A 15,382-nucleotide genomic window follows, 5' to 3' on the forward strand; every position below is an offset into this window, starting at 1 on the left:
TGATGCATCATGCTTCAAAATTAAAGGCCAATGAAGTTTAAAAGATAGCTCAGTGCTTCTTTACAGTCGTTGACATATCTTTTCTGTGCACCTGAATCTAAATTTCCTTTGGCCTCTATGCCTGTTCTTCCTGTGATATTATAGCTATTCATATTGCTTCCTCCCCTTCTAATTAGTGGGATTTTCAAAATGCGGGAGGGCTATACTGTTTTCAGTACAGTAGACCCTCGGGTTACATACGCTTCAGGTTACATATGCTTCAGGTTACAGACTCCACTAACCCAGAAATAGTACCTTGGGTTAAGAACTTTGCTTCAGGATGAGAACAGAAATCCTGCTCCGGCAGCGCGGTGGCAGCAGGAGGCCCCATTAGCTAAAGTGGTGCTTCAGGTTAGGAACAGTTTCAGGTTAAGAACAGACCTCCGGAACGAATTAATTACTTAACCCGAGGTACCACTGTACTCTCAAGTAACGTAAACTGTGGGTTGTGAAAGCGGTAAACCCCGAAGAATTTTTCCGAGTTTTGCCACTCGTCTATGCGCAGAAGTGCTCTGCCGCATGCAGAGAAACTCTCTAATGTGCTGCACGTGTGTGCAGAAGCCGCACCTCTGGATACAGATTTTGTGGGGTGCGCACAGACCCCTGGAATGAATTAAATTTGTATCCAAAGGGTGCACTATAATGCCAAACATGCTGCAAATACAATCCACTAACTGCTAGGCTAGGGATGTGGGGGGTGCTGTGGTCTAAACCACTGAGCCTTGGACTTGCCGATCAGAAGGTCAGCAGTTCAAATCCCTGCGAAGGGATGAGCACCCGTTGCTCGGTCCCAGCTCCTGCCAACCTGGCAGTTCGAAAGCACTTCAAAGTGCAAGTAGATAAATAGGTGGCGGGAAGGTAAACGGCGTTTCTGTGCACTGCTCTGGCTTCTCCAGAAGCGGCTTAGACATGTTGGCCACATGACCTGGAAAAACTGTCTGCGGATAAACGTTGGCTTCCCTCGGCCAGTAAAACAAGATGAGCACCGTGACTGCAGAGTCGTTCGTGACTGGACTTAACTGTCAAGGGTTCTTTACCATTACCTTTAAACTGCTAGGCTAATTTTTAAAAAATAGATTGGAAAGCAGCTAGGAAAATACTTCTATGGTTGCTGGCTACAAAATAGTTGGGAAGATGTCCTTGTTTAGTTCAGTACAGGATGGTAATTATTCATTCATTTGGTAGGAAGGCAGATGTCTACAAACAGGTAGTTCTCCTCTCACACAAGGGTTATGCTCCTGGCTATCACGGTTAAGCAAAATCCTGCAAAGCCAAAAGAACCCTTGCAACAGCTCTACCTGCTTAAAGCCGGTGCCCAACGGTCCTTGTCATGCAATGTGGAAAGCTTTTAAATCCCCAAGGCTCTGAGAAGGTTGCAAGGGGGCTCCCACAAGATCTCAGAAAGCCAGTGTTAGAAACTGAGATATGAAAGCTAGCAGCTAAATGGCACCTTGAACCTAGGTTATGGGCGCAACAATGGAACGTCTAGGCACGCTTGTTTTTATAACAAGAATGCAAAGCTGAAAATGAATGAACTGCAGCTGAAATATTGTGTTCATTTTTCACATGCTCTAGTCCTTCCCCTAATATTCTTAAGTTCTCTTCTCCAGTCCTCAGCGAATAGATGGAAGTGGGGAGGCAGAAAAAGGTCCTCCTTTCCTTCCATTCTGCAGTTTTAATCTGAAATCTCAGGTGCAGTACTGCACCCAGAGCTCAGAAACTGCTCACGCTAATGAAATTCCCTGTCGTAATATGCGCCTAGAACAATGGGAGTTTCAAACACTTCAGACAGCCCTAGGAGGGCAGAATTTCTCACTCTCCTACTTATGTATGCATGTTACCCATGTAAAGCTGGGATCACAGGATAGCTGGGATAACTCTGTTGGTAGAACATGAGACACAATCTCAGAGCTGTGGTCCCTTCCAACTCTACAATTCTATCATTCTAAGTAAATAAGCGTAAGATGTGCGTTACTTGTACATGTGTGCACATAGAACACAGGAGATTAAACACAATCATCTGAAGTTTTTATTGGAAGCATCTTACTGAGTCCAGTGGGACTTATTTCCAAATAACTGTACCTTCGATTGCAATTTTAGGCCACATTCCAGTAAAAGCACTTGATTATTGAGCTGGTGACAACATGAATGGGGCAAGGTGGAAACACTAATCATGAAATGAAATTTAGTGTGAGCTCCTTATACTAAACTTGGATTTTAACAGGTATAGAACTCATAATTTCAACCCTTTTCTTTAGCCACTTTTATTATGTTGGATCAATATTCAGCGGGCCAACGGGCTATCAGGTGACCATAAACCGTGTTCACCTTATTGCCAACCCACGCGGCACCTTCACATGCAGAAAATTAAGTTTATTGCAAGCCATGAGGTACAACAGGTGCAGTATGCTTTAAACTGGGGTAGTGATGGTAGTTTGTGTACGGAGGGGTCAATCTTCTTTCTGTCAAGGGCAACGTTTCCTTAGCAGCCATCAATCCCTGTGGGAAGGAAGAAGAGAGTGGAGTTAAAAGCAACCTCTAGGTCTGCTCCAGCTGGACCACTTGCACAACCAGCTTTTATTTCATTTTACTTGATTACTTCAGTATTTTGCAATCGCAAACCGCCTTGGACACCTTGGCAGAAAGGCAGCCTACAAAAGCAACGAGTTAAGTAATGCAATGGTCCTTTGAGGGAACCACGCTGGAGGCAAAAAAAGGGAGCGAAGAACCAAATATGTGTGAGCAACCTGAGGGAGAGCAACAGAAATTAGGAATTTGTGCAGCAAAGGCACTTCTCAAAACTACCTCAGCCGTCTACCACCGCTATGAAAAGGTAGGGCGGTAGCACCAGCTCCGTATTTTAGGTGGGAATTTTTGGTTTAAACCTACCTAGAATTTACCCTAGCAACCCCAACCAAATATAAAATATTTATAAATATATATATGCATATGTATAAATATAAAATATGTATAAATATATAGAGTGCTATTTTCCTAGAAAAAGAGGTGCCGGAACTCAACATGAACGCCTCCCTCGTTCTTTTATAATGCCAATGGCGCCCACTTGATGGGAGCCGGAACTGAGTTCCGCCGGGTTCCGACCTGAAAATTGCCCTGAATATATCGTTTAAACTGCGCGCGCGCGCGCGACCATTGACCCTCTTTCCGAGCACGAGCCACTCGGGTGCAAAACAACCTCTCCTGCAACACGCCCCGCCCTCTTGGAGAAATCTGGAGATCAGCGGGAGGAAACCAACCAATAGCCGCTCGGAGCGACACAGGCTAAGCGCTTCCCGTTTAAAAATCCTCGCTCTGCGCATGCGCACCCTGGCTTGGTCGTACGGGCATATAGAGCTGTACATCTTAAGTCTCTGACACGGAAGCGACCTTACGCGACGTCTCCGACGCAGAGCCCTTTTGCGCATGCTCACGCGGAGGTTGCTCACCCTGTCATGTGATAGAAGCGCTGGCGCGCGCTCCTCCGCCCTCGGAGGCATTGCCTTGCCCTACAGCCGGCGGCTTGCGCACGCGCGTCGCCTTCGCTGGCTCGCCGGCTTCCGTAGGTTCTCAGGATTGGTCTGTTGTTTTTTTTGTTGCCCCAGAATCCCTTGCACGCGGCAGCTGACATATAGTAGCTATGGCCGGAGTCCTGAAGAAGGTGAGAAGGGTTGAGGTCGGTCGCGGGGGCGGGCGTGGTGCGGCAGCTGGCGGGTCCCTTCGTACGGGTTGCTTAAGCAAGGGCGAAAGCTCGCTTCATAGGACGAGGGGAGGCTGCCTGTGGCTCCTCAGTGGGGACGCAGCCTGACCCCTTGGCTGCGAAGATACCAAGGATGGGGCGAACCCTATGCGTGCTGCCTTGAGCGCGTTAATAATAACTTATTATTTATACCCCGCCTATCTACCTGGGTTTCCCAGTGTGAGGGACATAAATGTCACCAGAGACTCATCACTTGGTGTCTTGTGGCAGCTCCCCTGGCAAAAGGGCTGGGTTGATGTAGTTATCCAGTGCTTTTTTTCCTAAAAAATTTTTTAGGGGTACTCTCATTTTGACTCGAGAAAATCACCATTTTATAGTTCAAATCGGGAAAAATAAATACAGTAAATGGACGAAAGGCTGCCATTGGAGGTAGCAATGGAACTGACGATCCACCGCAACAGAACTGATGACTCACCGTGCTAGAGAATAACCTTTTTTTTAAAAAAAAAAATTAATTTCTTCTCCCGTTAGATTCACAAAATGTTTAGGGGTATGTGTACCCCTGTGTCCCCAGAAAAAAAGCACTGTAGTTATCCTTTTTAAAACTCTGGTCCATGCAAGTGAAGCTGCTTGCCTCAAGTTTCCAGTAGCTTTGGGGTAATGTCCTGGGTGTGTCAAGGATCAAGATGATCAAGGGTCTGGAAACCCGTGCATTGCAGTGGGTTTTGGATTAGATGACCCTCGTGGTCCCTTCCAGCTCTACAGTTCTGTGACCTTCCAGCTTGGGATCCCAGCCTCATGAGGAATGGTTGAGGGAGGTGGGTGTGTTTAGCATGGGAAAGAGGAGAACTTTCTGACAGTAAGAGCTTCTTTGACGATGGAACAGACTCTGGGAGGTTGTGGACTTTTCTCGTTAGAGTTTTAAGCAAGTGTCATGGATTGAGATTCCTGCATTGTAGTGGGTTGGACTAGATGACCCATAGAATCTACAGTTCTGTGATTCTATGATGTGGTAGATGTGTTGCTTGGTGCAGCATTCAAACAACAAAAGCATCTTTTGAGCTTCAGAAACAATATTTTTATACACACGCAAATGTAAAACTCATCTTAAAACGATCCTTAATTAAGGATACTTATTAAACTTATCTATTTTTAAATCTCTGCAGACCACTGGACTAGTTGGGCTAGCTGTATGTGAGGCACCACATGAGGTAAGTATAAAGCATTTGCTCATTTGAAATTGAAGAAAACATGAGGAAAGTATGGCTTATCAGGAGCATATTTCATCTTAATAAGTTGAGATATGAAGAACTCTTTTGACTGTCCACACAGCCCCTTTTGTGTGAGCCAAGAAGTAAATCAGCAGTCTTCCAATAACTAGAGTTTTCCATGCTTCTGAATGTTAAGTAGGCTCATTTTATATGTTGCATTAGATTTATTTAAGTAATTAATCTTAATGTTCTAACTACCTTAACATGCAATTTCTCCAGTATCTTGAATTTGAGGTGGTTAAGATTCTAATAGAGTTTTGCAGAATTGTTCCCTTTGCTACTGAAGAAGGCTGTGAACTTTTTATTACAATTCTTAGTTCACTGTATAGACTTTTATGGTTCACATTAAATTAATGTTTGCTATCTGATCTTTTCAGCGACTCCGGGTACTCTACTCGAAAATCCTTGCTGCTCTGGATAGTATGCCCAAAGATGCATCATATAGGAAGTATACGGAGAACATTGTAAATGAGCGGCTTGATATAGTAAAAACAGTAAGTATGTCATACATTTTAAGCATCTCAAATTACATTGTTCAAGTGGCCTGCTGTCCCTTGCTTCACTTACCAGATTTGCTTTTTGATTGCTGTCAAATAGAGATGCATCATAAACTGGCACTAGTTGCCATGGGACTGGAGAGCTGAACAGAAAGGCCACTCTGGCCTCTCCTATCAGCTGTAAAATCTAGGGCTGCTGGGAGGCTGCGCACATACACCCCCCCTTCCAAGTAGGGTATTAAGGCAAGGTGATCATCCATTGACCTGTGAAGGAGCTGTAGCAAGTTTGCTTCTCTTAAGACTGCAGATCTGAAGGAAAACACACTTTGGCATCATCATCATCATTATTAGATTTATATACCACCCTTCATCAAAATATATTAGGGTGATTCACGAAATAAAAATGCAAGAGAAAAGCACAAATAAATAGTTATAACAGAAGCAACAAAACATTAACCCCACCCCCCTTCCACAAACACTGGGCCAGGAACTAAGGGCTACTGGGTGTGTGGGTTTAGTGTATATGTTTTTACAATCTGTTTTAAGATGCCTTGAGGATCGTTCATTCAAATGTTTCCAGTGAATTCAGCAGGGCTTACAGGATTGCAGCCTTGGTTTTAGTTTCATCTTGCACTCATCCCAGAAGAACTATTATAGGTTATACAGTGCATCTGTTTTGTATTGTATGGGTTTGTATTGTCTGTGTGTTCTCTGGAGACCAGAATAGGAATAGTCTACTAACCTAATGTCTTTTAGTAAGTTTGTCAATATCAGATCAAGATATACATTTTAGTCCTCCATGATAACTTAATTTCTGCCCCCTCTTGAATGGTTAAAATACCAACAACAACAATATTTATTTTTTTATTTATTATACCCCGCCCATCTGGCTGGTTTTCCCCATCATATCTGATGTTTGAAAAGCCTTAACTTTTCCACAAGGGTAATCTGAACTACTTATTGCTTGTTTAATTGAAAGGGTGTGGACATATGCAGCTGGCAACCTATGGCTTCTTGTTCCTTTTGACATTCTGAGAAAGAACTACTATTCTAGACTATATGCCACTTTTGGAAAAGACTCATTGGGTTATTTTTCACTCTGAGTGAGATATAGAAAGATACTGTTTGAACATACATCAGAGCACATCTGAGCCTTTCACTTGTTCTTGAACTTGCAGGAACCTGATGTGCAAAAACTGGAAAGTAAAATCAATGGTGGACAGATAGAAGAAGTGATTTTGCAGGTAATATCTTCTTCACAAATATCTAATTATTTAGTAAATATAGGACTTGCCAAATATGCAACTGTTTCTTATAGGCTCTTCTGGGAAAAAAATGAAAGGAATCCAATTATCTGTTTAAGATGCTGAATTCTAAAAGTGAGACATTATTTTGGGGGGGGAGGGGGGTTCTCTGTAGAGAAAATTTAGTCAGTTTGTTGTCAATATGGAGACCAGCCTTTACTGCAGCAAAATATGAAATGTTAACTGTCACTATAAAAAAAATCACAATGCAATCCTTTGATTACTTATAAGTAAGTCTCACTGAATCTCACCAAATATGGTGTTATTATACATGGCAAACTAAATTTTGCTGCTGAATAGAAAAAAGAATTTCCTACAATGTAGCCAATCACTTAACCTCTTACGTCCTAATAAGGCAGACATAAAGACGAGTGTTACAGCATTTGCTATACTGATGGAACCTTTTCTAACATAACCTTGTCTATACTGCCCCTTGAAACTATGGTACTCTTTGAAATATTGGTAGCAAAAACCCTTATTACAAAAATGTTGAGGGCTGCATACAACTAACTAGGCATGCAATCAGGAGTCAGTGCAAGGACTTTTAGCACAACCGGGAATAATCTCCCCACCCTGCATACCCCCCAAATAGGCTTGGGGAGGGGGTGCCTGGAAAACCCCCAAAACAGCATGTGGGGGGAGGAGAGACCATTCCATTGGGCTAACTGAAATATTTGGGAGGATGGGACTATTGAAAGAGCACAGTGCTGACTTCCCCCCTTTGTTTTCTCTGTTACCCCATAATGGAGCTCTAAGCAGGCTTTACCAGACTATCTACTGGGTGCACTGCTGTTTCATGCATTGACAGTCAAAAGACCTGGTCAGAAGATATACAGCGTTTATGTATTTCAGTGCTGTACCAATTAAATTGTTTAATAAAAATCAGTGTCAACAAAAAATCTGTATTTTAGTATGTAATTAGTGGATCTAACTAGTGGATCATTGTCTAGCTTAGATGCAGCAACTTTGGGAAGGCTGGTTTTTAATTTCTTTTCTTTCTTTTTTTAACAGGCTGAAAGTGAGCTCAGCTTAGCCAGGAAAATGGTGCAGTGGCGACCCTGGGAGCCCTTGGTTGAAGAACCTCCATCTGATCAGTGGAAATGGCCAATATAAATGTTATTTGTAGCTTTTGGAAGTGAAAAATATGTAATCAAATGTACGCTGGACATGAATGAAAAATATCTTAATTCTACTCATAAGATTTGTTTGCTATAATTATTGGTTATATATCCAAGTAAGCTATACTCAAAGCAGACCTGTTGAAATTAATGGCATGTTAGTTCAGTGCATCTTCCCTGAATATGACTAGCATTGATTACAACCCATTAGTTGGAAGATGACTGTGAACTTACCACCAGGTGCGAATGGTTCTCGACAATTTAACTGTTATAATCTTAAATTCTATAGACACTTGCATGTATGGGAATCTGTATAGGGCATATAAGAACCTTCTTCCTCCACTCTGCCACCAATAACCCTGTGCATTCTTGAACAAGCAGATGGGCTAGATGAGCATTTGGAAGAAATGAACAGGCTTCCTGTTCCTTGGACTGCTTTGGTGTAGTACCTGTTTGAGTCTCCATGCTTGTGGAATGAGAGGGAGTGCAAAAACCCCCCCAGAACTCTCTTTTTCCCTACTGGACTTATGTGCACAGGAGAAAGACTATTAGGTTCTAGAACAAGCTGCTAATAACATAGGCTGTATTGGAGGAGGAGGCCATCCATAGATTACCTCCACTCTCAGAGGAAGAGGAGAAGGGCTTAGTGGTAAAGCATCTGCTGCCTGTTGGTGTGGACAACATTGAGCGAGATTACCAATGCCTTGACTCTCTATGAGGCAGCTTCCTATGTGCTAGAGCTATCCAATATTTGTATCCCTGTGGAGGAAGGAACAGTTCTCAGTTTCCATGCTGTTTCAGTTGACAGAACAGGGCTGCCTGCTTTCTCTGAGGAGTTTGGATTTTATATCCCGCTTTATCACTACCCAAAGGAGTCTCAAAGCGGCTAACATTGTCCTTTCCCTTCCTCCCCCACAACAAACACTCTGTGAGGTGAGTGGGGCTGAGAGACCTCAGAGAAGTGTGACTAGCCCAAGGTCACCCAGCAGCTGCATGTGGAGGAGCGGAGACGCAAACCCGGTTCCCCAGATTACGAGGCTACCGCTCTTAACCACTACACCACACTGGCTAATTAGCCTTTTTTCAAAGTAATAGTTGACCTTGTTCTCTTTTCTAGCTTGGGTAGAATGAGAAAGGGAAGCTTTCAGAAGTGACTTGGTGAGTTCATTTTGTGGCATGGGAACTGGCAGCTTCCCAAACAGCAAAGATTTCCTCCTTCCTATCTTACCAGCCAAAGTGATGCCATCAGGGCAAGAGGCTGCTACAGATGAGTCTGGGGATAGCAAAAACCTGTGCATGCAACAATAAAACTTTTACTCTGTATGACAGGGGTAGGGAGCCTGTGCTCATTAAATGTTCTTCAAGTCCCATCAGTTCCTATCATTGGTCATGCTGAGACTGAAAGAAACTGGAGTCCCAACAACATATGGAGGAGCCATCCCTGGTTTTATGCTTTACTTACATTTAAAGCTGATTGCTGCTCGCTTGGAAATATATTTTAAAGTATTGTAATTCTTCAAATCACTGTGACTGAAGAATGCTTGGTGTTAGATGGCACCTGTAAACACAATTATTTACCATCTTGTAAAAAAATACTGTGTTTTAGAAGAAAAGCTACTAGAGGGCATCAAGTGTAACAGTGTGGTAAACGTTAAATACAGAAAGAAGGGTCACAGCTGGATGAAGATGACTATGGTAAAAAGAAACATAAAATCAGTGCAACACAATGCTCTTGCAAGTTTCACCAAGATGAAAAGCCTGTATCCTTGTGACTAAAATTTGAATTTTCTTATTGGCTTCAAGCTCCTTTCCTCACTTTTTGTGAAGGTGGCTAACTTCTTGTGTTAATTTCTGGTATGTTTGAACATTGTTTCGCTTATCAAATATTATACAGTTACCATGTTCTCCATAGCAGTCTAAACTGAATTCCATAGAATTCCAACTAATAAAAGAAAAGAAAGGCAATATAAGAAAGAAACAATGAAAATACAGTTAAATCTGGATCGTTAATGTTCCATCATATGTCAATCACAAATTCACAGGCTCACCGTGGCGTGGGACCACCTGAGTGATGCTACTGGACGGTTGGTGGTCCACGGACCACAATTTGGCAAGCCCTGACATAGAGGGAATAAATGCCATGTAGCTTTCCCGGAAGTTGTATTGTGGTGAACTCATACTCTGCCATAGTGTGACACTGCACTTCTATGCCCCTTTTAAAACAAAATGAGCATTTATAAAGGCAGCCAATCATTCAAACCTGTAAAGCTTTTACTTCCAATTTAGTGTGCTTTAAAGTTTAGAATGCAGCTTTATGTACCTAGTCCAAGGTACAAAATACACAGGTGTCAAAGAGGACAGTGATGCCTTTAGTGTGGAGAGGGATTTTCAAGAGGCGCAGCTGCAAAAACAACTCTCTTATTGGGCTAGTGCTATCATTAGATCAGCTAGGCAACTGTCTGGGATGCAGATCTCAGAGGGCAGCTTTATACCCATTAGTTTTTGTTATATCTTAAAAAATTCTGATATTTTACTTTTACATGTTGAAGCATTTTATCATTTTAAAAGCAATTCATACATTAGAATTAGTTTTTCACAAAATGAGGGTCATCTAGTCCAACCCTCTGAAAGGCAGGGAAAGCTCAGCAGCAAGCAAAGCAAGATTTTTGTGCGCCTGAAACTTGACACTCTGAAGAGACTTAAATTTTTACATCACAATTTAGAAGATGTTTTTGTGCTAAAACATTTTCTTTTGTATTTGAGGAAGATAATCAAAGGTTGTGGTATAACTTATCCCCCCCCAAACATCTTTGTTGAAAGTTAAAAAGTACATAACCATATGTGCACTAAACATTGTGAGAGAATAAAAGAGAAACAGCACCTGTAGAAGGGAAAGGAAAGGGGGAAAACGCCAAAATTGTATACTTTACAAAGTTGTGATTGTACGTCACCAGATCTTAACCTATTAACAGTATTTGTAAGAATGGATTCCAAAAACCATTGAATTTGCCCGTGCCAAGGCTGTGTTTATATGCAACTTGTTCATATGTTGCGAGTTTGTGTAAGTCTTCAATCGTAGAAGGGAGCTGCATTTTTATCTTTCCAATTCATCAGTATTATTCTTGCAAGTTAGAATAAATGGAACAGTTTCAGGTTTTGTGTTTTTTTCTGCAAGGCATCTATTTTTGAAGATCAAAGTTAGCGATTCTTTTTGGAGTTGTGTGCAAGTAGTGAGCCTTGCCTAGCGCACAAAATAACAGCCTGGCTGGTACTGACAGCCCCGCTTGCACCGCACAGCAGTCAAGCGCCTGCACCCTCCACCTCGCCAGCCCCGCTGTATGGAAAACTCCTGGCATGCAAGAGTGTGTCGCGCATGCGTCCCCTTCAGCTACACATTGATTGGCACACTTTGTCCTTCCTCTCGCGAGAGTTGGCGGCGCCGCGGTTGCTATGGATACAGCGACTCTCCGTTCCCGCTTGGAGGCGGAGCGGGTCGGGCTGATGCAGCGGCCGCTTCGGGGAACTTACGCGAGGACCTAGCGCTACGGTAAACTCCTCCGCCTTTATTAATGGCGTCATTAATATCATTATTATTATCATTATTAACCACCCGGCGTGAGAATAACGCAGAGAAGCTGGAAAGGAGCTGAGGCGAAGCCGCCATGACGTGAACGGCTGGCTGAGCGCTTTACTACGGTTCCCGACATGCTGTGCGCGAGGGCTACGTTTAAAAGCCGTCATGGCGGCGGCGCAAAGCACCTCGGGACAAGTAGTCGGTTGGTTTTGAGCGGGTTAATTGAGCAGCGGGTTTTTCCTGTCCCCTCCCTCGCCTCACATAAATAATGATGGATAGCTCGTGTTGCATTCTGGGAGCTGTAGTTCCTGTGCGCGCCGGGCACTACAGATGCTGTGGTACATGTGATGCCATTTGATTTAATAAATGATGATGATAAAATAAAAAAAATAATTTAAAATTATAATTAAAAAATAAAGGTGCTGCTTGCTGATTTCCTGCTTGCTGCTGCTCCTTAAACAACATTTTTTCTCCTGTATTCAGGATTAACTTTCCAAATGCCATCATTTCTGTGTAGTCCAAATAGTTTGCATGTGCCCCCTCAGAATGTACCGATGTTGATAGATGGGAGAAGATTCATTAGTTAAGAAACCTAATTTCAATGACAAGTTTTGAAATGTAGATTTCTTATTCTTAAGTCCTTCAGGATGGAAAATTAGGAATTGTAACTGGACAAAGAAGAAAAGCATGCTGTTCATTTAGTGTCCATGAGATATGCTCTTAACTAGTCTCTAAAGTTGCATTCTGGAATGTAAAAGTAGTCGGTCCCACAGCACAGCAAAATTTTATAGTTTGTGTATGCTTAGTAGGATGAGGTCCATCCGCCCAGCAGTTGTGGGGTACAAAGCACAACCAGTTATTCGAGACAAAGGACTAAATGTACTTTTTAGTTCACATTTCCCTGTAAATTATGCTTTCAGCTGATGTGAAGGTTAAAAAGGTGTACTTCTCCTTTCAGGAAAATGGCTGATCCAGAAGAAAAGGAAGGTGGCCTGGCTGAAGCAGAGGCTGAAACTCAAGTTTTAGAGGACACTTCTGAAACAAAACAAGCAGAAGAAAGTGCCGAGACTGTAGGAACTACGCAAGAGCAGACAGGTGCAACACAGCAGAATGAAACAAACCTGCCTACGGAGCAGGAACAAGGCCCAGAATTAGCAACACGTGAATTGGGTGATGCTGGGGAACCACTACAGGAGCTGACAGCTACTGAGGAACCAGCCGCTGCAGAGGAACCGGCTGCCATGGTGGAAGTAGCCACTGCTGAGGAACCGGCTGCTACTGAGGAACTAGCCGCTGTTATGGTACCGGCTGCCACTGAGGAACTAGCTGCTTTGGAGGAATTAGTGGAGGGGCCAAGCATTGCTGGGGAACAGGACCAGAATCTTCCTGCAGCTGAGGAACCTGTCGCTGCTGCAGAAGGGGTTCAGGAGCCAGCTACTGCAGACGGACTGACAAAGGGTTTGGACGTGATAGAAAAAGAAGAGGAAGCTCATCCAAAATCCCAGGATGTGGTCCCAGGGTTTCAGGAAGCTATTCTAGAGGTCCAAGATCTTGGTGTCAAAATCGAACCACTTATAGTTGACACAGATGCATCTAATATCACAGTTGCTGCTGATGCTGCTTCTGTTGGTGCTGCTGAAAGTTTTTCTGAAAGGGCGGCTGATTTTGCAGCACATATGCATGCTGCAAGTGCTTTGTTAACAGAAGCGTTAGCATCTGAAAGAGAAGAGTCTGAAGCAAGTATCGAAGAAGCTACTGTAACAGGTGGGCAGTTATCAGATACCATATATTGCTGCTGCCTTTACGACTAAGAACTGTTACTGATTAGATGATGTTAATAATGTTGATGACTGAAATGCGTCACTTTCTTAGGTCCACTAAAATCACTTCCAGCTAGTGGCTCCTTAGTAAATAATAATAATAATAATAAAATAATAATATTTAATAATAATAATTTATTACTTGTACCCCGCCCATCTGGCCGGGCCTCCCCAGCTACTCTGGGTGGCTTCCAACAGTATATTAAAAACACCGTAAAACATCAAACATTAAAAACTTGCCTAAACAGGGATGCCTTCAGATGTCTTCTAAAAGTCAGATGGTTGTTTATTTCCTTGACATCTGGTGGGAGAGCATGCCACAGGGCAGGCGCCACAGCCTGGTTCCCTGTAACCTCACTTCTCACAGTGAGGGAACTGCCAGAAGGCCCTTGGCACTGGACCTCAGTTTATATGCTTCTTTCCCACAAATTGAGCCCAATGCAGTGTACAAGGAGGATAGTAAAATATATCAGCAAATAAATCTAAAAACAAAAACTAAACATTGTAATAGCAACCACCAATTTACAGAAAAGTGACAAGAAAAAAAAATGCCGAAAGCTGCATGGAAGAGTCATGTCTTGCAAAATCACTGCGATGCAGTTTGCTGAAGCTATAGAGTAGGAGAATGAATGCTACCATTTGGGTCCCTCAACTGAAAAGGGTCAGTTTCAGGAGCTTGCCAAGCCTCCATGGGTTTGGCAACAAATACTTACATGGTGGCCTCAACCCAGTTAGGCTCATTCCTAAATGTGGCTTTTGATATTCAGTAAGCATGCCTAGAATTGCACTGTCAGATTTGTATGTGGGAGAAATAATTATTTTTTGTATACATGTACTCCAGCATTTGTACAAAAGCTGTCCATATGAGCAAAAGCTTCCCAATTGATTACAGTGGTCTGGGTCCCGCACACCCCGTGCAAGTGGAATTAAGTTTTGTTCATATCTAGAGACACCACTCTGGGTACAAGGTATATATTGCTGGTGTGTGCATAGAGTAAATTGTTGCTGCTTCTGATCGTTATAACAGCTAAAGGATTATATATCATTGTCTCTTTTCTGTATGTTTTTATTTTAAATGGTGTCATAGTTATTATTCTATAATAGCAGATCTTGAAATAATTACATTTAAAAGAAGTAGATTATAACATGTCACATAATCTGTTACATTAAAAAAAAAAATTCTACCAAGGCCAGAAGAGAAGGAAAGGTAAATTCAGCAGTAACTTGACTTAATTCATCTAACTAAACAGTACAGTTTTTAGAATCTGTTGTTGATGAAATACAATAACAGATGTTTTGTTTTTTCAGTTCGATTCATGCTACATCCTGCTATCCAGGTTTTCACTAAGTCTTTTAACATTAACCAAACCGTGGAGCAAATGAAGAAGTACTTCGCAGGACGCTTAAAAATACCACTGGATATTTTACAAATTATGTTGCTAGGTATGTATAAAGCACTAGTGAGAATTAGAGTGAGTATTGACCAAGGTTTGCTTATGAACAACAGCAACAGAAAAGTTGTAATTTGCTAGAGAGAGTTCGTATTTTGCTGTTATCTTATTTAGTTTTCAATTTTTGTTTGGTCTATGTCAATTTGTCTTGATGTTAATTTGAGTCATTCTCATAAAGATAAGTAGTTCCTTTGTTAAACTCTTGCTTTATAATAGACGAACTAGATAGAAGATGGACGTGGAAAAAAAAAGCTTTGACTGGGATATCAGTTGGGACAGCATTGCCACAGGCTTCCCCTAAGTTTGGTTGCATTTCCAAAACCATCCTTAATTTTCTTTTCTAAAAAAAGAAAATGTTGATCTTTTTATTTGATGTGAAATATTAATAATCACTTTTTACTTTTAGGGCGAATAACTGACAATAGTGAAACACTATGGAATCTTGATGCTAAACCTTATGGGACCATACAAGTTGATATGTTCTCCCTTGATGAAGAAAACTTTCCCCTTAAAGCATCTAAACTCCTAGAGGAATACTACATGCCTGATGTTATAACTTTTAAAGTGCAAACAGGTAGACAGCAATGTTGCAACATGCACTCTAGCTCATT

At 42.2% G+C, this 15,382-nt stretch overlaps 2 protein-coding genes across 2 annotated transcripts in view; both read left to right on the forward strand.

The window, feature by feature from the left end:
- The first annotated feature begins 3,370 nt into the window (after positions 1 to 3,370).
- Positions 3,371 to 8,007, forward strand: NDUFA5 (NADH:ubiquinone oxidoreductase subunit A5). Its single transcript, XM_083574770.1, has 5 exons — positions 3,371 to 3,697; positions 4,903 to 4,947; positions 5,385 to 5,501; positions 6,683 to 6,748; positions 7,820 to 8,007. Exons 1-5 carry the CDS (start codon positions 3,677 to 3,679, stop codon positions 7,919 to 7,921), a joined length of 351 nt encoding a protein of 116 aa, XP_083430896.1. The 5' UTR covers positions 3,371 to 3,676; the 3' UTR covers positions 7,922 to 8,007.
- A 3,242-nt stretch (positions 8,008 to 11,249) lies between these two features.
- The window catches only part of IQUB (IQ motif and ubiquitin domain containing), a 32,947-nt gene continuing 28,814 nt past the window's right edge, over positions 11,250 to 15,382 (forward strand). Inside the window, exons 1-4 of the mRNA XM_083574440.1 lie at positions 11,250 to 11,473; positions 12,459 to 13,264; positions 14,629 to 14,763; positions 15,178 to 15,345. Of these exons, the coding sequence (XP_083430566.1) occupies positions 11,265 to 11,473; positions 12,459 to 13,264; positions 14,629 to 14,763; positions 15,178 to 15,345 (1,318 nt within the window). The 5' untranslated portion in view covers positions 11,250 to 11,264. The remainder of the gene's footprint in view (positions 11,474 to 12,458; positions 13,265 to 14,628; positions 14,764 to 15,177; positions 15,346 to 15,382) is intronic.

The sequence above is a fragment of the Podarcis filfolensis genome (genome assembly GCF_964270895.1).
Source record: "Podarcis filfolensis genome assembly, chromosome: 10".
NCBI classification, from domain to species: Eukaryota; Metazoa; Chordata; class Lepidosauria; order Squamata; family Lacertidae; genus Podarcis; species Podarcis filfolensis.

Excerpts from the sequence above, each read along its gene's own strand:
- NDUFA5 (XM_083574770.1), top strand. The coding sequence starts at position 3,677 with ATGGCCGGAGTCCTGAAGAAG. Across the intron at positions 3,698-4,902 it reads TGGCCGGAGTCCTGAAGAAG|ACCACTGGACTAGTTGGGCT; the intron begins GTGAGAAGGGTT and ends AAATCTCTGCAG. Across the intron at positions 4,948-5,384 it reads TATGTGAGGCACCACATGAG|CGACTCCGGGTACTCTACTC; the intron begins GTAAGTATAAAG and ends TGATCTTTTCAG.